This window comes from Pristiophorus japonicus, chromosome 5 (genome assembly GCF_044704955.1).
Source record: "Pristiophorus japonicus isolate sPriJap1 chromosome 5, sPriJap1.hap1, whole genome shotgun sequence".
Lineage (NCBI taxonomy): Eukaryota > Metazoa > Chordata > Chondrichthyes > Pristiophoridae > Pristiophorus > Pristiophorus japonicus.
This window is the reverse complement of record NC_091981.1, coordinates 52,883,198-52,905,333: the sequence shown is the minus strand read 5'-3', so window position 1 is coordinate 52,905,333 and position 22,136 is coordinate 52,883,198. Positions and strand designations below refer to the sequence as shown.

Genomic DNA, 22,136 nt, shown 5'->3' with positions numbered 1-22,136 from the left:
CGATGTTCCTGCCCACACTCCAATCGGTGACCTGGGCCTTGATGAGGGCACTGCATGTGAGCAGCGAAGTGTACTAAATTGCAAGAAGTACAAGTAAATTGCTGTTTCACCTGGAAGGAGTGTTTGGGGCCCTGAACAGTGGGAAAGGAAATGATAAAAGGACAGTTTAAGAGACACAATGATGGAGCTAGAATTACCCTCGGGAACTCTGAGCAATGATGGCATTTAGTTTTGTCTCGTTTCTTTAGCCGGTATCCTGGTAGATGCCAATAGACACAATGCAGTGTCACTGATGCAGGCAGACTGACGCCCAGACTGAAGGATGAATGAATCATGAAAATTGATTGAGTGATAATCAATAATTGATGATCAGAAAAACATTAGTCAGCTTATCAATGAAGGGTATTGCTGGAAAGTTAGATTATACTATAAAAACTGAGAAAAGAAGAAATCTGGACAGTAGAAGAATGGCTTGCAGCCATTTTGGATACCGACTGAGAAACATAGAAACATAGAAAATAGGTGCAGGAGGAGGCCATTTGGCCCTTCGAGCCTACACCGCCATTCAATGAGTTCATGGCAGAACATTCAACTTCAGTACCCCATTCCTGCTTTCTTGCCATACCCCTTGATCCCCCTAGTAGTAAGGACTTCATCTAACTCCTTTTTGAATATATTTAGTGAATTGGCCTCAACAACTTTCTATGGTAGAGAATTCCACAGGTTCACCCTCTCTGGGTGAAGAAGTTTCTCCTCATCTCAGTCCTAAATGGCTTACCCCTTATCCTTGGACTGTGACCCCTGGTTCTGGACTTTCCCAACATTGGGAACATTCTTCCTGCATCTAACCTGTCTAAACCCGTCAGAATTTTAAATGTTTCTATGAGATCCCCTCTCATTCTTCTGAACCGTGAATACAAACCCAGTTGATCCAGTTTTTCTTAATATGTCAGTCCCACCATCCCGGGAATCAGTCTGGCGAACCTTCGCTGCACTCCCTCAATAGCAAGAATGTCCTTCCTCAAGTTAGGAGACCAAAGCTGTACACAATACTTCAGGTGTGGCCTCACCAAGGCCCTGCACAACTGTAGCAATACCTCCCTGCCCCTGTACTCAAATCCCCTGGCTATGAAGGCCAACATGCCATTTGCTTTCTTAACTGCCTGCTGTACTTGCATGCCAACCTTCAATGACTGATGTACCATGACACCCAGGTCTCGTTGCACCTCCCTTTTTCCTAATCTGTCACCATTCAGATAATAGTCTGTCGCTCTGTTTTTACCACCAAAGTGGATAACCTCACATTTATCCACATTATACTTCATCTGCCATGTGTTTGCCCACTCACCTAACCTATCCAAGTCACTCTGCAGTCTCATAGCATCCTCCTCACAGCTCACACTGCCACCCAATTTAGTGTCATCTGCAAATTTGGAGATACTACATTTAATCCCCTCGTCTAAATCATTAATGTACAGTGTAAACAGCACAGAACCTTGCGGTACCCCACTAGTCACTGCCTGCCATTCTGAAAAGTCCCCATTTACTCCTACTCTTTGCTTCCTGTCTGACAACCAGTTCTCAATCCATGTCAGTACACTACCCCCAATCCCATGTGCTTTAACTTTGCACATTAATCTCTTGTCGAAAGCCTTCTGAAAGTCCAAATATACCACATCAACTGGTTCTCCCTTGTCCACTGTACTGGAAACATCCTCAAAAAATTCCAGAAGATTTGTCAAGCATGATTTCCCTTTCACAAATCCATGCTGACTTGGACCTATCATGTCACCTCTTTCCAAATGCGCTGCTATGATATCCTTAATAATTGATTCCATCATCTTCCCCACTACTGATGTCAGGCTGACTGGTCTATAATTCCCTGTTTTCTCTCCCTCCTTTTTTTAAAAAGTGAGGTTACATTGGCTGCCCTCCACTCGACAGGAACTGATCCAGAGTCTATGGAATGTTGGAAAATGACACTTAATGCATCCGCTATTTCCAAGGCTGTCCAATAAACAGGACTGCTTTAGTACCATTATTGGGAAAAGTGGGATGGTTAGATTTGGCAGGAAAACAAAGTCTGAAGTCATATCAATTACCTCTTGCGACTAGGGAAACCCAAACTAAGGTTTTTAATTTTTAATATTTATAGTGGAATACAGCAGGCAAATCATGTATTTGTCTTTTGCTTGCTACTGTAAAGTAGGGTGCAAGTTGTGGGGGAGGTGGGGTAAAAGGCAGAAGACAGAATTGTTCATCAAATACAGATCAGTACCACAAGATTTATTGTCATTTGAGCTGGAGTACAAGGGGGTATATAATGCACTCCCAGCAGTATGATCACCCCTTTTCTGTTTTTCAATTCGATCCATATGGCTTCATTTGATGATCTTTCCAATTTCTCCTCACAGCTGTAATTGTTTCTGTAATCAATACTGTGAGCACCCCCTACAACTTTTTTTAACCCCCTTCTCTATCCCATCTGTAAACCCTGTAACCAGGAATGTTGAGCTGCCATACCTGCTCTTCTTTCAGCTATATTTCTAATAGCTATAATATCACACTCCCAAGTGATGGTGCTCGCTGTTGACCTCAAAGATCTAGTGATATTTGTGGCATGATTTCATCTTTCCCAACATCATTAATTTCATTCTGGCGTCACCTGTAAGAGATCTCCAGCATCCAGCAACAGTGATGTCATCAAGCAGGCTAAGCAGCCTATCACATTGCAGAACTATCACAGCAAACCAGGAAGTAAAACGCACTAAGTTCTGATGAAGGATCACTGACGTGAAATGTTAACTCTGTTTCTCTTTGCACAGATGCTGCCTGACCTGAGTATTTCTAGCATTTTCTGTTTTTATTTAAATAAAAAGCACTGATTATCGTTCCCATCTTAATCATTTTATAGAGAGCGAAATAAAGGTTGGGAAATGCACATGGGATCAGAATGTCAGCTACACTGTCGGAGGTACCGTCTTTTGGATGAGACGTTAAACCGAGGTCCCGTCTGCTCGCTCAAGTGGACGTAAAATATCCCATGGCACTATTTCGAAGAAGAGCAGGGAAGTTATCCCCAGTGCCCTGGCCAATATTTATCCCCAATCAACATCATAAAAACAGATTATCTGGTCATTAACACATTGCTGTTTGCGGGAGCTTGCTGTGCGAACATTACAACAGTGACTTCAATTCAAAAGTACTTCATTGGCTATAAAGCACTTTGAGACGTCTGGTGGTCGTGAAAGGTGCTATATAAATGCAAGTCTTTGAGTGTTTTGCATTTGGTGCGAATGTGACCAAAAATTGAAACTTCAGCAAATTATGGAAGAAAGTCAGGTAAAGTAAAATGGTTGGAAATGTTGATCTTAATTGTTGTTTCCATTGATTTTCGTTTACTTATTGCAGTGTGATCCCTGGTACGCAGAAGATCTGGGTGAAGACTTGGGGCTGTTCACATAACAATTCAGATGGAGAATACATGGCTGGCCAACTGGCTGTTTATGGGTATAAAATCACAGGTAATGGTACAATTCAAGAACATTATATAATGGTCATTGTACAACAGAATTTTAACCAATACAGCTTAAACTTATTAAAATAAATGCTTTCTATGCTGCTTGTTACACATACTTTAAAACTGCTGCAAAAATGGGTCACAAAACCGTACTTCTACTCAATACTGTTGTTAATTGCTGTGTTGTGCAACATATGTTTTGTGGTTCAACCATTTGCTTCCTGACAGGGTTATAACAATTTCAATCATAGAGAAGCTCAGCTTCATAGTGAAATCCTGGAATAGCTGCTGGAGTAGCACAGGAAAATAGGAATAATTTGGCATTTGAAAAAAAAACATTCTAGACATATCTGTTGGTTCAAAAGTGCTGCGAGCAAACATTGACATTTCATTTGATTAAGTCATTGATCATTTATGATCCAGATGGAGGTTCCATTTGACCTGCCAAATGGAATGCTGTTGCACTTTCTGCGGTGTGCTCGCCAACATTGTATAGTTTTGGTGTGATATTAGGCTGGCTGGCTTGGGTCTGCTTATTTTGGCAATTATTCCATTTGGAAATTGTATTCTTCACAACTGGAATTACAAAAATTCTTTGCACTCATTATGAAGAGAGGATTTTGTGCATCCTTGTGCTGTAAAGGGCTAACATATGGGAAGAAAAGGGGTTAACCTTGTCCTTTGTGTCCAATCATAGCTATATATAGCAGTGGTTTGTGGATTTGTTGCAAAAATGACCTTCATTTACATACTGTTTGTTCTGGTTTAACAACTGAAAATAGTTATTTAAAAAATAGAACTTTAGCTGTTTGCTAAACGTGCTTATTTTCCACCTGAGTGGGTTGAAGATAGGCCAGTACAACTGTTTCTTCCTTGCATCACTCTGAAAGCAGGTACTGATGTCAGAACTGGTACCCACAGTATAAATGTAACCTTTTGAAACCATACATCAAGGTCTATTAATCACTGATACAGTTTTATAAAATATTTCACTAAACATTGTCACTCCAGTGCAGTGGGCTCTTTGCAATCTGTGGCATCTACCTGAAACTAGTTAATACCATTTTGAACAATTGCAGGTGGTGTGATCAGTTTTTTATATTACTTTCGCTGTTCAAAAAAAAAAAGTTAAATACTTGTGGACATTTTATGGGAGCTGTGGTAGCTCAAGCGGTTGAGTGCTTGACATCCAGAAAGGTCATAAGTTTAGTTCCAGGGCTGCCTGACACATACAGGTTGTGTACCTCTTTGGTCCGGCATCCTTGGCCATGCTGGATCAGAGAATTTTCTGGACCACGGGAGGTCACGCTGACCCTAGACTTAACAGGTCCTGATGACGGCGCTCGGGCCCCTGAATGCCCTCTGCCATGCTCCGGCTGCAAAACTCTGGCCTCACTCACTCTCCGCGCTGGTTTGCTGATCTTTTCCAGACAAGATGGAGTCCTGACCCCAGTACACCACCCACACAAAGCAGCAGCTCTGCACAGAGTCAGGAAAACATCATGCTGAAATCTTGGGCCTCCCTCTTGTGGTGCTGGTTTGGTACTTTTTTTTTCTGGAGGCAACTGTTGATAACACTGCTGACAACGACCCGATCGCGTTCTGCGCATGCGCAGCGCAGAAGCCTACTATGCAGCATTTTGTCGCTCAGAATTTTTCCATTTTTTTCAATCCTCGGCGCCTCAGTCAGCCGTCTGCACTTCCCTTTCGTTGCCCGGCCAGCTTACCTCCATGAACAGTGCGGGGACCTCCATAAACAGCGCGGGATGCGACCCCTGCTGGGAATGATGCCGGACTAGGGATGTTTCCGGACCAAAGCGTCTCGGACTAGGAGAGGTACAACCTGTAGTTGCTTGCCTCAGTTGAATGAATGTTATTAGTTCTAAGCCAGGCCACTAGATGGAGCACAACATTTAAAAAAACAAGGTCAGGTAATGTAAGTGGATTATCCACTACAGGTTGCGCGTCTGAAATCCAGAGTTCCAAAATTCGGAATGTTCCGGAATCCAGACACCGGGCCGATCCATGGTGGGGTCATCTGGAAACTGGAAAATGTTCTGAAATCCGGACCCCCCCCCCCCAGTAGCCTGACTTTGCCCAAACCGACTTCTCCCGCGGCGTCCCAACTTCACCCGGCCCGACCTCTCCCTCCCTTGGCGGCCCCTTGCCTTGGATGCCAGACCCCACCTACCTCGACCCAGGCAAAGACATTTCAAAATCCGGAAATATCCTGAACAGCCTCAGTCCCGAGGTTTCCAGATTTCGGCGCTCAACCTGTATCTCAATTTAGATTTTCTTGTGAGCAGAGATGTTTTTTTTGATTGTTTCGGTATTTCCAATTGACACACAACTTTTTCATCAAGGGGGCAGGTCAGCAACCTGCTTTCAGGATTCGCAGACAACAGGCTTGATGAAGCAGCCTGCATTGAGTCACCTCTCATTAAATCCTCCCCCTTGACCTGGACAAGGACCTGATTAAGAAAGGGAAGATAGACTATGAAAGTAAACTAGCACGAAATATAAAAACAGATAGCAAGAGTTTCTACAAGTAGAATGTAAAAGAGTGGCTAAAATAAATGTTGGTCCCTTAGAGGACGAAACCGGTGAATTAGTGATGGGGAACATGGAGATGGCAGAAACTCTGAACAAATACTTTGTATCAGTCTTTAAGGTAGAGGACACTAAAAATATCCCAACAGTGGATAGTCAAGGGGCTATTGGAGGGGGGTGGGGGGCAGGAACTTTCCACAATCACTAAGGAGGTGGTACTCAGTAAGATACTGGGACTAAAGGTGGATAAATTCCCTGGACCTGATAGCTTGCATCCTAGGGGTCTTAAGAGAATTAGCGGCAGGGATAGTGGATGCATTGGTTGTAATTTACCAAAATTCCCTGGATAGATTGGAAAACTGCAAATGTAACGCCCCTACTTAAAAAAGGAGGCAGACAAAAAGTTGGAAACTATAGACCAGTTAGCATAACGTCTGTGGTTGGGAAAATGTTGGAGTCCATTATTAAAGAAGCAGTAGCAAGACATTTGGAAAAGCATAATTCAGTCAGGCAGAGTCAGCATGGATTTATGAAGGGGAAGTCATATTTGACAAATTTGCTGGAATTCTTTGAGAAAGTGACGAACAGGGTGGTTAAAGGGGAACCAGTGGATGTGGTGTATTTGGACTTCCAGAAGGCATTTGACAAGGTGCCACATAAAAGGTTACTGCACAAGATAAAGCTCACTGGGTTGGGGGTAATATATTAGCATGGATAGAGGATTGGCTAACTAATAGAAAACAGAGAGTCGCGATAAATGGTTTATTCTCGAGTTGGCAATCAGTAACTTGTGGGGTGCTGCAGGAATCACTGCTGGGATCCCAGCTATTTACAATCTATATTAACAACTTGGATGAAGGAACCGAGTGTAATGTAGTCAAGGTTGCTGATGATACAAAGATGGGAGGAAAAGCAATGTGTGAGGAGGACACACAAAATCTGCAAAAGGACATAGACAGGCTAAGTGAGTGGGCAAAAATTTGGCAGATGGAGTATAATGTTGGAAAGTGTGAGGTTATGCACTTTGGCAGAAAAAAATCAAAGAGCAAGTTTTTATTTAAATGAAGAAAAATTGCAAAGTGCTGCAGTAAAGCGTGACCTGGGGGTTCAAGTGCATTAAACACAAAAGATTAGTATGCAGGTACAGCAAGTGATCAAGAAGGCCATGGAATCTTGGCCTTTATTGCAAAGGGGATGGAGTATAAAAGCAGGGAAGTTTTGCTACAGTTATACAGGGTATTGGTGAGGCCACATCTAGAATACTGCGTACAGTTTTGGTTTCCACATTTACGAAAGGATATACTTGCTTTGAAGGCAGTTCAGGGAAGGTTCGCTAGGTTGATCCCGGAGATGAGGGGGTTGACTTATGAGGAAAGGTTAAGAAGGTTGGGCCTCTACTCATTGAAATTCAGGAGAATGAGAGTTGATCTTATCGAAACTAAGATTATGAGGGGGCTTGACAAGGTGGATGCAGAGAGGATGTTTCCACTGATGGGGGAGACTAGAACTAGGGGGCCTAATCTTAGAATAAGGGGCCGCCCATTTAAAACTGAGATGAGAAATTTCTTCTCTGAGGGTTGTAAATCTGTGGAATTCGCTGCCTCAGAGAGCTTTGGAAGCTAGGTCATTGAATAAATTTAAGACAGAGATGGCAGTTTCTTAACCGATAAGAGAATAAGGGGTTATAGGGAGCGGGTAGGAAAGTGGACCTGAGTCCATGATCTGATCAGCCATGATAGTATTAAATGGCGGCGCAGGCTCGAGGAGCCATATGGCCTACTCCTGCTATTTCTAATGTTTCTTCTGCAGTTCTTTTGGATCTCTGAGTATAGGCAATAAGTCACTTTCCTTCAGAATTTGTTCTGCACTATTGTCTTCTGCACCCATTTAAATGGCTGCAGAAGCATTAAAATATTATGCTTAGCTTTGTGTGGGTGGAAGCTTACCATGGATGTTTAACTTGATTCCAGCCTGGAAGTTTAGGTGGGTACGGTAGCACACAAGTCAAATTGTTCCTGCAGCAAATTTGCTCAAAACAAAATGTTTGCACCCTGTTCTGTTTTAATCAAATATCAAAGTTAAGCAAAATAAAAATAATTGTCTTAATTATAGGTCTTCTGTTTCAGCAAAAATATACTTGCCAGATAAGGTCCCAGTACTTGCTTAAATGCATACCAATGAAGCTCTGTTAATTTTATTTAAAATACCGGGATCTGCGAATTTAGTAAAAACTTATATTTATTTCTACAGTATGGAACACTGCCCAACCTATGTCATTTTTTAATGAAAATGTGTAAAGACTTGATGTGTTCAAGCAATTCACTTCAATTGATCATTCATATTACCATGTTGACTCTTTTGAAGATGAAGTAACTTTAGTGCATCAAAACAGGATTTTTTGGAGGGTCCAGTAACTATTGCATGTAGACCAAAGTTCTGGCTTTTAAATAGTGGGTTAACATCCAACGGAGTACTCGCGTCCGGTGGTGTAGAATGGTGACTCCGCATCTAGCCAGTTCTCCTGGTCGGGAGTTGTAAGTCAGGCTAACGATCTATCGATGTAAATAGGGACTTTGTTACAGAAACAGTTTACAGCATGATCGGCGAGATATAAAGCATTGGAAGAAATGAATTGCCTAGTGTCACAATGCACGGAAGAGAACTATTGTATCAAAGAACCTTGCACCATTTGGCCCGTTGTGCATGTGCCAGTTCTTTGAACGAGCTGTCCAATTTAGTCTCATACCCCAGCTTTTTCCCCATAACGCTGCAAATTAGTTCTCTTCAAATACATGTCCAATTGACTTGGGAGTTCTTATGGCACCTGATTCCACCATCCTTGCAGGTGGTGCGATCCAGAATATAACATAAATGTCTGAATGAAATAATTTCTTCTCATTTCCCTTCTAGTTCTTTTGCCAATGATTCTACATTTATGACTTCTGGTTAGCGACCCACTTGCTAGAGGAAACAGTTTCTCCCTACATGCTCTTCTCAAAATCCCATATAATTTTGAATGCCTCTATTGTGTCTCCCCTTAACCTTCTCTACTCTAAGGAGAACAAACTCAGCTTCTAAAATATCTCCACATGACTGAAATTCCTCATCTCTGGTATCAGGTTAGAGAACCTCCTCTGTACTCTCTCCAAGGCCTTGACATCCTTCCTAAAGTGTGGTGCCCAGAATTATACACAATACCCCAGCTGAGGCCAAGCCTGTGATTTGTACAGGTTTAGCATGACCTCCTTGTTTTTGTATTCAGTGCCCCTACTTACAAAGCCAAGTATCCCATATGCTTTCTTAAGTGCCTTATCAACTAGCCTTGCCACTTTCAAGAATTTTTTGAATATGCACACCCAGGTCCCTCTACTCTTGCACCGCCTCAGAATAGTACCATTTAGATAATACTGCCTCTCCATGTTGTTTCTCCCAAAGTGCATCACTTCACACTTAACTGCATTAAATTGCATTTGCCATACATCTGCCCATTTTACCTCTATATCCTCCTGAAGTCTGCTGCTGTCTTGCTCATTATTTACTACGTTGACATGTTTTGTATCATCTGCAAACTTCAAAATTGTACTTCCTATTCCCAAATCCAGATCATTTGTATATAACAAGAAACACAATGGTCCTAATACTGACCCTGGGGAACCTCATTGCATACTTCTCTCCAGTCAGAAAAATTACGTACCCAAGTTACCATTGTCCTTTTTCCAAATAAGTCCATTGCATATGGTTTTTGTTTCCAGAATTTTTTCAAGTTCTACTTTATTATTACAAAATCCTCTAAGGAAATTCTCTCGACTAGAATCAGTGTGTACAGCATTCTGTATTTCCTTCCACTTGGATTTTTTTTAATACTTCAGGCTCTTCTTAGTAAGTGTATAGAAATGTCACATATGAGGACTTAAGGTGAAAGTTAGCGACGATTTGGTTTAACAGGGGAACTGACGACCTTCCTTTTCTTTATAAAGGAGATTAAACCTACTGTTTGGTTAAAAAAAAATGTCTGTTAATCCTAGTATTAATAGCCTGAATGTACTGACAAAAACAGGAAGAACTTGTGCTGCTGGTTTTAAGAAAGCTATATAGTTACATTTATTTAACAATTGTAAACTTCTCCTATTCATTGATAAAACTCCTTCCCCATTGAAATTTCAAATTGGAATTCATCAGAATGGCGTCTCTTGAAATGTTTTTTTGTTACAGCAGTCATGCTCCTTACACCTGGAATTATCAAAGTGCTTTAATGTTGCTAGTCTATGTAGATGCACATGTTTGAAACTATGATGAAAAGTGCTGGTTTGTAGTCATGCTTGGCTTTCATTTATTTAAATAATTGAAATGCACAGAGGTTTTATACACTTGTGCTTGAAGGAAGCAGAAATGATAACATTGATTGAGCTATTCGGTTTCCAACTTTACTGGTCTCTGGTTGAACTCCTGGGATTTGCAATATTTCCAGTTTTGTTTCAACCACTGAGAAGTTAGCTTTCACTGTCCACTTATACAACTGTAGTTTCCTGCATGTGCATAATAAGCATTTGTACATTTAAGGCTTGTAAACAAGCCAAACTGCATTTACTGTACATCTAGCCCTCTTTTGTAAGGGTTCCTTTAGGAGGCAGAGGAATACTGTCCTGCTGGAAAAACACATGAGCTGGAAAGTCTAGTTAATAAATTAGTGAAATGAGCTGAATAGTTTCTGTGTAATTTTTATAGAAAGAGGGTAGGGCCAAACATTGAAGAATGATGGGGGTTGAAGTGCTGTGGAAAATAAGTGTCCCTGGATGATACTTACTTGAATAATCATTTATTCCAGTTAAAATTCCACTTGCCCATTGCAACTGAAGTATCAGATGTACAAAACCATTTTCTTAAGTTGTAATTGAGCTGATGTCCACGACTTGTATATTTTTTGTTCTGCAGTGGAATAACAACACTTGTTCCAGAGGCAGAACTGATTGTAAGAAGTCCATACTTGTCTCTGCATATCGATTGTAACTGCCACTTCAAATTCTGTCAAAAGTGGTGTAATGTTGCTTATAGCTCATTGACAAGAACTAAATTAATATTGGAACTTGTATTTATTATTTTCTAGGTCTGTTTGCTGATTACAGTGTGGAGGCAGGTTTTCTGAATGGAAATCTCTTGTAAAGCAGGTGGACAGAGACACTCCAGAGTATTAAACATATTTGTGAAACTTTAAAAAAGAAAGAAGTAACAACTCAAATAATCCAACTTGCAGAACAAAGTGCATTGTTGATGCATGGAATTTCGCAGCCCTTTTTCATCATCATGTTGATCACAAGTTCTGTCCAAATTGAATTCACCAAAACATTGCCTGTGTCTGCATCTACCTCACTGCTATTATTCATGACATTGTCACCTCCAGACTCAACTTTTCCAATGCCTCCCTCCCTTTTCTCTAGCCCTACTGAGTTCCACCCTACATAAACTCCAACTTATTCAAAACTCAGCTGTCTGCATCCTATCCTGCCTAGTTATCACTCTGATCATTCCCTACCTCCATTGGATTTCCATCTCTCTCTCCTGTCGCTCCATAACTTCAAATCCCTCCATAGCCCTGCCTTTCCTTGCCCAACCGTTGGATATAGTCAGCCCAATATCTCCACACCCTCTGCTCTTCTAACTCTAGTCTCTCTGCTCTTCCTACCTCTACGGTGCCTGTAGCTATCTCATGATTTTCACCACCTCTCATGATTCCCCCTTCCCCTCCCCCCGGTCAGTTCCTGCATGATCTGATTCCAAATGTGAAGTGGCTTCAGATGCTTTACTTCTAAAGATGCTATATAAATGGCATTCGTTATTCAGCTTGAGGACAGGAGTGCAAATCTCAATTATCTAAAGATTTTGATCCAGAAAAGCCATCAAGTACTGGCAGCTCTGGGTATTCAAAAAGATTTAGTTAGGTAGACTGGATTGCAGAGGAAGCAACTCACCCCATCCGAGAGACTCCAGCTCCAAGGTTAATAGCCCAAAATTCTGCTCTTAAAAACAAGTCTGTAGAAGAGGTGACTACAAGAATTTGCATTTGTATAATGCTTTCCAATATAGAAAAACTGTCCAGGGTGCTTGAGAGCTGCAAGTAAAATAGATGCTGACCAGAAGGAGAGATTCTCTCTCTTTGGTCTTTCTGGTGCAATAACAAGATCCAGATTTAAACTTTTGATGGCATTCCCTGCAATTTTAGCTTCTCGAGTTCCAGTAAATTTCCACTGATGAACACTCATGAAAAATTTTATCCAGTTAAAGTCCGAAAAATAAATTTTATTGCCTTTGGCTCCTGCAACTAGGCGCATGCAGCACGCCATTGTTTCGTTGCATGCAGTCATTGACTAATCGATCGAGTACAGAGATCGAGTTATGCTAATTTCGCGGTACTGACAAATACTGCAAGATTGGTCATTTAAGTTGTCATCATCATAGGCAGTCCCTCAAAATCGAGGAAGACTTGCTTCCACTCAGTGAGTTCTTGGGTGACTGAACAGTCCTATACAGGAATTACAGTCTCTGTCACAGGTGGGACAGACAGCTGTTGAAGGAAAGGATGGGTGGGGAGTCTGGTTTGTCGCACGCTCCTTCCGCCTGCGCTTGTTTTCTGCATGCTCTCGGCGACAAGACGCGAGGTGCTCAGCGCCCTCCCGGATGCTCTTCCTCCACTTAGGGCGGTCTTTCGCCAGGGATTCCCAGGTGTCGGTGGGGATGTAGCATTTTGAGGGTGTCCTTGAAATGTTTCCTCTGCCCACCTGGGGATCGCTTGCTGTGTAGGAGTTCCGAGTAGAGCGCTTGCTTTGGGGGTCTTGTGCCAGGCATGCAGACAATGTGGCCCGTCCAACGGAGCTGGTCGAGTGTGGTCAGTCCTTCGATGCTGGGGATGTTGGCCTGATTGAGAACACTGACATTGGTGCATCTATTCTCCCAAGGGATTTGCAGGATCTTGTGGAGACAGCGTTGGTGGTATTTTTCCAGTGATTTGAGGTGTCTACTTTATACAGTCCATGTCTCTCAGCCATATAGGAGGGCAGGTATCACTACAACCCTGTAGACCTTAAGCTAGGTGCCAGATTTGAGGTCCTGGCCTTCAAACACTCTTTTCCTCAGGCGACCGAAGGCTGCGTTGGCGTACTGGAGGCGGTGTTGGACCTCGTCGTCTATGTCTGCCCTTGCTCATAGTAGGCTCCTGAGGTATGGAAAGTGGTCCATGTTGTCCAAGGCCACGCCATAGATTTTGATGACCGGGGAGCAGTGCTGTGTGGCGGGGTCAGGTTGGTGGAGGACCTTTGACTTACGGATGTTTAGTGTAAGGCCCATGCTTTCGTACGCCTCGGTGAAGATGTTGACGATGGCTTGGAGTTCAGCCTCTGCCTGTGCGCAGACGCAAGCATCGTCCGCGTACTGTAGTTCGACGACAGAAGATGGGAAGGTCTTGGATCTAGCTTGGAGGCGACGAAGGTTGAACAGGTTCTCACTGGTTCTATAGTTTAGTTCCACTCCAGCGGGGAGCTTGTTGAGCAGGAGATAGAGCATTGCAGCGAGGAAGATAGAGAAGAGGGTTGTCACGATGACTCAGCCCTGCTTGACCCTGGTCCGGACGTGGATTGGGTCTGTGGTGGATCCGTTAGTCAGGATCATGGCTCATGTCGTCGTGGAGCAGACAGAGGATGGAGACAAACTTTTTGAGGCAGCCGAAACGGCGGAGGACGCTCCATAGTCCCTCGTGGTTGCCAAAGGCCTTTGTATTTAAGTATCGCGCAGTTATGTCATCACTCTCTGGGTTTTGACGCGATTTCCACCTGTTTTCTAATTAAAATTTCTGCACAATGCTCACTTTTTGAAAATGGGAACATTGATTTTTGTGATAAGTGGTCCCTAAACTAATCGTGTGAATATGAAGTACTTCCATAGAGAAGACCACGGAAAAGCATTTTTTTGAGATTCTGCCCTCGGTCGAGGGGTGGCAGTATTGCTCAAAGATACTATTACAGCACTAGAAAGGGATGATGTACTTGAGGGTTCAAATGCAGAATTATTTGGTTAGAATTGAGGAACCATAGAGGAGCTATTATGCTGCTGGGTGTATACTATAGACCATTAAATAGTGGGAAGGAGGTAGAGGAACAAATTTGCAGGCAAATTGCAGAAAGATTGCAAGAACTGTAGAGTAGTGATAATGGGGGATTTCAATTATTCTAATATAGACTGTGAAAATAACAGCGTAAAAGGCAAAGATGGGAAGGAATTCCTGAACTATGTACGAGTGAACTTTCTTGATCACTCTTTTAGCCCAACAAGGAAGGAAGCAATGCTGGATATAGTTCTGGGGAATGAAGTGAGGCAAGAGAAACATGTTTCAGTGGGAGGGCATTTGGGAAACAGTGATCAAATATCATTAGGTTTAGAGTAGTTATGTAAAATTAAATGGATAAATAAAATGTGAAATACCCAACTGGAGGAGGGCTAATTTCAGAGAGTTGAAAAGGGATCTGGCCCAGGTAGATTGGAATCAAAAATTAATCGGTAAAACAGTAAATAAGCAATTGGAGGATTTCAAAGAGGAGATAGTTTGGGTACAGACTAGACATAATCCCACAAGGGGTAGAGGAAGGATATCCAAAGCTAGAGCTGCTTTGATGACTAAAGATATTGAGATTAAAGTGAAACAGAAAATGGAAGCTTATGGTAAATGTTGGGTTCATAATTTAGTAGAGAATCAAGCTCAATACAAGAAGTACAGGGGAGAACAGAAAAGGGAAGTAAGAGGGGCAAAGAGAGTATATGAGAATAGATTAATGGATAACATAAAAGGGAACCAAAAGTCTTCTATAAACATAAAAATATTAAAAAGGTAGTCAAAAGAAAGATGGGACCAAAAAGATGATCTTCTGGAGGCATAGGACATGATTGAGTTACTAAATGAGTACTTTGCATCTATCTTCACTTTTTAAAAAAAAAAAGCAGGTGCTGCCAATGTCACTGTAAAGGAAGAGCTTTTATAGAAATTGGATAGGATAAAAATAGATGAAGCGGTGGTACTTAAAAGATTGTCTCCACTCAAAGTAAAAAATTCACCCGGTCTGGATGGGATGCATACTCGGTTGCTGAGGGAAGTAAGGGTGGAAGCTGCAGAGGCTCTAACCACAATCGTCCAATCCCCTTTAGATATAGAAGTGGTGCCAGAGGACTGCAGGATTGCAAATGTTACACTCCTGTTCAAATAAGGGGAGAGGGATAAACCTAGCAATTAGAGGACAGTTATTGGGGTTTATAGAGATTAATTCAGCACAAAATGAATTGGCACTTGGAAAATTATGGCTTAATAAATGAAAGCAAATCGTGTTTGACTAACTTAATTGAATTATTTAATGAAGTGACAGCAGGAGTGGTTGGGGGTCGTATGGTTGATGTGTATATGGACTTTCAAAAGGCATTTTGATAAAAGTACCACATAATAGACATTTTAGCAAAATTGAAGCCCATGAGATTGAAGGGGCTGTGGCTGTGGATGCAAAATTGGCTGAGGAACAGAAAGAAGAGAGTAGCGGTGAACAGTTGTTTTCTAACTGGAGCGGTGCAGCGGTGTCCCCAAGGGGTCGGTGGTTGGGCCCACTGCTCTTTTTGATATATAAATGGCGTGGGTATACAGGGCATAATTTCAAAGTTTGCAAAGGGCATGAAACTTGGAAATGTAGTAAGCAGTGAGTAGGATAGTACCAGATTTCAGGAGGACATTGACAGGCGAGTGAAATAGGCAGACACATGGCAGATGAAATTTAATGCAGAGAACGGTTAAGTGCTTCATTTTGATTGGAATGAGGAGATCAACATCAACTTAAATATTACAATTTAAAAGTGGGTATAGGAACAGAGAGACCTGAGGGTGTATGTACACACAGCTTTGAAGGTGGCAGGACAAGTTGAGACGGCTGTTAAAAAGGCATACGGGATCCTTGGCTTTATAAATAGAGGCATAGGATACAAAAGCAAGGAAGTTGTGCTGAACCTTTTATAAAAATCGGTAAGGCCCCAGCTGGAATAATATGTTCACTTCTGGGTACCACATTTTAGGAAGGATGTCAAAATCTTGGAGAGGATACAGCGGAGATTATTACAGTGGCACCAAGGATGAAAGACTTCAGTTAAGTGGAGAAACTGGGATTATTCTTCTTGGAGCAGAGAAGTTAGCTACTTTCAGAAAAGGAAGAAATAAGAGCTGTTAAAATTAGTTTTTTTTTACAAGTGGTACAGGTTTTTTTTTTCTTTTCTGTTCCTTAAATGCTAGCAATCCTGATACCTTGTCAATCCATAAAGATTTGGCAGAGCATTGAACCACATGAGTCATTGCTACAATTCAAGCTATCTCCCAGCACTCATTTTACATTTACAGTGGCCTGGAAATTGTGGTTGGAGGCTTGCCGCCCACGTACATCTCTGAACCGTAAGAAAACTCCGTACTTGCCTGATGGCTTCGGACTCTTCTGGTCCTGGATCTACAGGCGTACGCCTTCGTAAAGGCCCACGGATCCCAGAGGTGCAGCGGTTCGCAAGAGTCCCCAGGATCATGTGGGCCAGGCCAACCAATGAAAAAGGGATTCCTATTGTGCTTATGGGGATTCCATTTACGTATGGAATCCCCATAAGCATAATAGAAATCATTAAAAAAAAAATACAATTTCACAACACTGAAATAAAAATAAATAATTGCAGGTTCAAAGTTAATTAAAATACCATTTAATTAAACATTTAAAATAAAAAACATTTTTGAAAAATAAATTTCAATACTTATAACCAGGACAAAATTTATTAATTTTAAACTAATTTTAAATGTAAGTGAATGTTTAAATCGTTAAAAAAAAATGCTTACTTTAACATTTATTTAAACCCTTATGCTGGTAAAAGAATTCTTTATGCCTGCTTTTACCAGGCATATGGGTTTGCTGGGTGTATTCGTTGGGCAAATAGCCCAACTCTGCATCAGCAAGTGAATTTCCAGTGGATGGATATAATCTGTCAAAGAGAAACTTAACCGATCGCAGGTTCTGGGTTTTTACGAATGCGCATCGCACGCAGAAGCCCAGAATTTACGGGGCACTTAGAATGGCGTGTACGCCATCATGGGTCCCGTAAAATCCAGACCAGTGTATTGTAGTTTCTAGAATCGGACTTGAAACTTGCACTCAGAGGTGCCAGAATTAGCGTGACTCAGGACTAATAATTACCCTTCTCCTGAACTAATCTACAACAGTAGTCTCATGATCTCTCCAATAGGTATGTGACTCCATGATCTGTCCCATAGTTATGCTGTTAGACCATGTTGTTCAGGCTAAAACTAGAAGTGAATTTATTTCTAAGAATTAGGACAGCAGAGAAACCAAGGTGAACAGAAGGCACCAAAGCTGTGGCTCAGTGAGTAGCACACTGAGTCAGAAGGTTGTGGGTTCAAATCCCATTCCAGGAACTTGAGCGCAAAAATCTAGGATGACACTCCAGTGCAGTGCTGCACTGTTGGAGGTGCCGTCTTTCAGATGCGATGTAAAACTGAAGCCCTGTCTGCTCTCCGGAGCCATGGGATCTCCATGGTAAAAGATCCCACGGCACTATTTCAAAGAGCAGCAGGGGAGTTATCCCCGGTATCCTGGCCAATATTTATCCCTCAATCAACACAACAAAACAGTTTATCTGGTCATTGTCACATTACTGTTTGTGGGAGTTGCTGTGCGCAAATTGGCTGCAGCATTTCCTACATTACAACAGTGACTGCACTCCAAAAGTACTTCATTGGCTGTAAAGTGCTTTGAGACGTCCGATGGTCGTGAAAGGTGCTAAATAAATGCAAGTCTTTCTTTATATTTCTCTGTCAATAAACTGCAAGACTCCTTGGTAAGGTGTTTGTATGTAGGAATGGTGAATGTTCCTGCTCTCTTTATACAGCTCAGCACTGCCTGAATGGAAGACATGTCCAACAGACTGCAAACTATATTTCAGTCCAAGAAGTCTCTGAACACAGCTATCCATTAAACCAGATCCAAGAGACAATGGATATCTTGAACATAGAACCACTTGATGAGCAGCAGTTTACATCTTATTCATTCTTCAACAAGGCAAAAACAGTGAGCGCGGGAAGATTATTTGACTGTCAAGGGCAGTACACGAGACCAATTCTGATTTTACTTGACACCCACACATGCACTTTTCAGTAAGGGTCACTGGATAGCAATTGGTAAGGATTTGCCCGATGGTGGATGGTGTGACCATGACATTTTTTTTAAATAATTTTTTTAACGTTAGTTGCCAGAATAATTAATTTTGGTTGAATTATATTCTAGTATTGGTTAATATTTGGCGAAAAGTGTGCGGCCGCAGCCCCAGTCTACTTGTCTGCTGCCCTGGAGTACCTAATGACTGAGATCTTGGAACTGGCAGGCGAGGCAATGCAACAAGAAGTTGCCCATCATCCCATGTCACCTACAGCTTGCCATCTGCAATGACGAGGAGCTCCATAAGCTCCTAGAGTTATTGATGTTATATAAAAGAAGCTAATGTTTTGAAAGATGCAAACGGACCTTTTGTCCTGCAAAAAGGAAATTGAAATAACTGTTATTTCAACTGTATTTACACCTATGTCCTTGAAGCGTTTCTTCTGCCCATCTGAGGCTCGCTTGCCGTGAAGGAGTTCTGAGTAGAGCACTTACTTGGGGAGTCTCGTGTCGGGCATGCGGGTGATGTGGCCCACCCAATGGAGGCTCAAAGCCTCCTTGATAAAGTGTAACATCCCCACCGGCACCTGGGAATCCCTGGCCCAAGACCGCCCAAAGTGGAGGAAGAGCATCCGGGAGGGCGTTGAGCACCTCGAGTCTCATCGCTGAGAGCATGCAGAAATCAAGCGCAGACAGCGGAAGGAGCATGCGGCAAACCCGGCTCCCCACCCATCCTTTCCTTCCAACCACTGTCTGCCCCATCTGTGAGAGACTGTAATTCCTGCATTGGACTGTACAGTCACCTGAGAACTCAGAGTGGAAGAAGCAAGTCTTCCTCGATTTTGAGGGGACTACCTATGATGATGATGATGATGATGATTTATACCTGTACATTGCGGCTTGATTGTAACCAAATTTTTTTTCCACAAGAAAATTCTGTGCAATTACCTCATCCATGAATTAAATTCTGGTTAAAGCTACAATGTTTTATAATTCTCAGTTACTGTTTACACATATGGCAGAGCTAAAGAACAACCATAGTTTTCTTTTAAATGGTTTCAAGTGAATTATGAAAATACATTTCAACATTTCACAGTGAAGGTCAGTAAGAACCACGAGTTGTGTGCTCTACAATTTTCATAATTGTTTTCGGTTTGATTGGCAGAGTCCTACATGGTAAAATCAGCAGCAACAGTATACAAATTGAGATGCTGAAAATGACCTCGCACTCGAAGGATTTAAAAAGATAGGGAACAAAATATTTTTTTAATTAAAATTTTCTGTTCAGCTCCTGCCTTTCGATGAGGAATAAAATGTTTGTATTTTAACACATACATTACACTGCAGTTTTAAGGCAATAGTATAGTTCAGGGACATTTGATTAGTTTTCTGAACATTTATCTATGATTGCATGTTTTTTCACATGTTTTTTTATAGTTGAATGGAAATAGAATAAGTACCTATTTATTGACGCAGAATGTCCGCAGCATGTATTTGTTTCTGACCAGCCCATGGCACTGAAATGGATCTGATCAATGACATCCTATGGATTCTGACTTGAGCTTATATTGCTCATTGTCCTTCTTGACCTCTCCGCTGTCTTCAACGCTGTGGGCCAATTCTTTCTTCTTCACAACATCCTTCATGGTTGATCTCTGTGTGCCTGCACTCCTGTTTCATTTTTAATAGAATCAGCACCTCTCCTCAAATAGTTCTCCTGTGCTCTCGGATTGTCCCTAATGTGCATGACTGTGTCCTTGGTCCACTTCTATTCATTATCTACATCCTGCCTCTTCGTAACAACCACAAATAAGCTTAGCTTTCACATGAATGTCGATGAAACACAACTCTCCACCATCATCCATGAGTTTTTATACAATTGTCAAGTATACAGACCTGCCTTCAGTATATAATTTTCAATTAGGAGTTAGGTGACGGCTCTTTGATGTTAACAGCAAATGATTGGCTCCACTATCAGCTAACATCTACTTTGTTGTGAACAATTCCTTCGTGACGCAAGATACTCAACCTGTTCCTCCTTGGCCAAGCTCAACCAGGTTTAGATGGTTTTGTAAACCTCATCATAAAAATTGGGGATCTTGCCTTTTAAAAGTGGTCCAGAACTGGCTTCCATGCCAGATATTTGCGACTACATAGTGTACTGTTCTTTTGGTCAAAATGAATACTAATTTATCATGTAGCTTTTCGTTGCAGGAATATTTTAACTTTAGAAGTGGTTGAACGGTAGATGTAAGACCAGTATTTACCTAAATGGCTTTGCAGTGTACTATTTCCAACTTGTCTTAGCATGTTCTCATTGACAACAGGCCCCTTGTTCTGAGAGCTTATGTTGTAATGACCCAGCATCTGTTTATCATCAGACTGGCAGCTTGAAAATAAACCTAGTGTTAAATTTTATCAGCCGGTAGGGGGTCATGCTCTGCTAAGTTCTACTCTGCTCCATTGACCAGACAGTGCATTAACTGGTGTAATTCAAAGTGGCTTTTCAGTTGTAAAAGATGTGAGTTAAGAGAGAAAATTTGAAAAGAATCTGGGAGCCCTTCATGGGGTCATGCTTTCGTACCAAAATGATTAACTTGAAAAGTTGAAGTTTCTGGGCTGGTTACAAATTTTAAAAAGGAACATTTGCAGCTGGTGTAGGCTGCTAGACCTGTAAGATTGTGGCCATGCCACTTATTTATCATTTCATAGTGACTACTCAGATTGTTTTACGTATTTCTTTTCTAAGGCAATTTGTTTTGAATAATTGTCTTTTCGAGTGAATGAACTTTTTTTTGCAATATCTATATTTCCGCACCAGGTGGATTGGTCATGCAGCATTTTGGTCTACGGATGCATGGTGCCATGGAGTAATAAGATGGAGGTTTGGCCTCCGTTTTTCCATTTTTGGCCAGGTCTGTACCAGAAGGTACAGAGTGGAGTCCTGGTGTTTTTTCATAAGAGACAAAGGGCAAGTAAATCTGAGTCACTTAGTGGTTAGTTGCAAAGCGGCATTGGTAAGATGTGGAAAATGGTTGCCTGCCTGACCTTTTAACTGGATAATGCACCACATGCGATGTCAGTGGTCAAAATGTTTTTTTTTGAAGGGGGGGGGGGGGGGGGGGGAGAGGGTTGCAATAATTAACCTAATTTATTTTCATATATTTTTATGATGTGTTTTCTATAGAATGACGTTTCTTTTTTAGATTTTTTTTAGAAGGAATTGTAGGCGTTTTCTCTTGGTGGGAGTGATCATTCCCATCCTGGAGCCTATTAAGTGGTTAATAAACTAATGAATAGCAGAATTAATAAAACTTTTCCATGGTTTGCTAAATTGGTGGGTTTTTCAGCTTTGTTTTAACGGTGAACAGTAGTCGACGCACAATACTTCCATAACTCTTCAACTATTCATTCATGGGTACATGTGGATTTTTCAGGTTCCCAATTAACAAGATAATTTGCAGCAGGGCACTTTGTCTAAATTTGTACAATAAATGTTGCTGATTTGGAAACCATAAGACTAGACTTAATTTTTCCCTTAACAAAATTGATATTTTACTCAAACTGTAGAGGATTTCTGACACTTGAAGCTGTACCATAATCCAGTAGCTTTCAAACTTTTCAAGTGCAGACCCCTGCAAATGTTGGCACACTCCAGGGGATCTCCTGCAAATATTGACACACACTTGGGCACCCTGTCCTATCTTAAAGGCAGTGTTTGCTGCCCAAAGAAAAAAATGTGCATCTTTGTAGAAAACTTTTTTACTTATACAGCAAAAACTGGACAAGTCAACAAAGACCAATACAGAAATATTATCAACCATCTGGGCAACCAGAGGATCTAT

General features: G+C 41.6%; 1 protein-coding gene across 2 annotated transcripts in view; it reads left to right on the top strand.

Annotated features, from left to right (window-relative positions):
- The window catches only part of cdkal1 (CDK5 regulatory subunit associated protein 1-like 1), a 1,217,472-nt gene that overhangs the window by 26,780 nt on the left and 1,168,556 nt on the right, over positions 1-22,136 (top strand). For both annotated transcript variants that reach the window (XM_070880626.1, XM_070880627.1), the window contains exon 3: positions 3,412-3,524. In XM_070880626.1, coding sequence (XP_070736727.1) covers positions 3,412-3,524 — 113 coding nt within the window. The remainder of the gene's footprint in view (positions 1-3,411; positions 3,525-22,136) is intronic.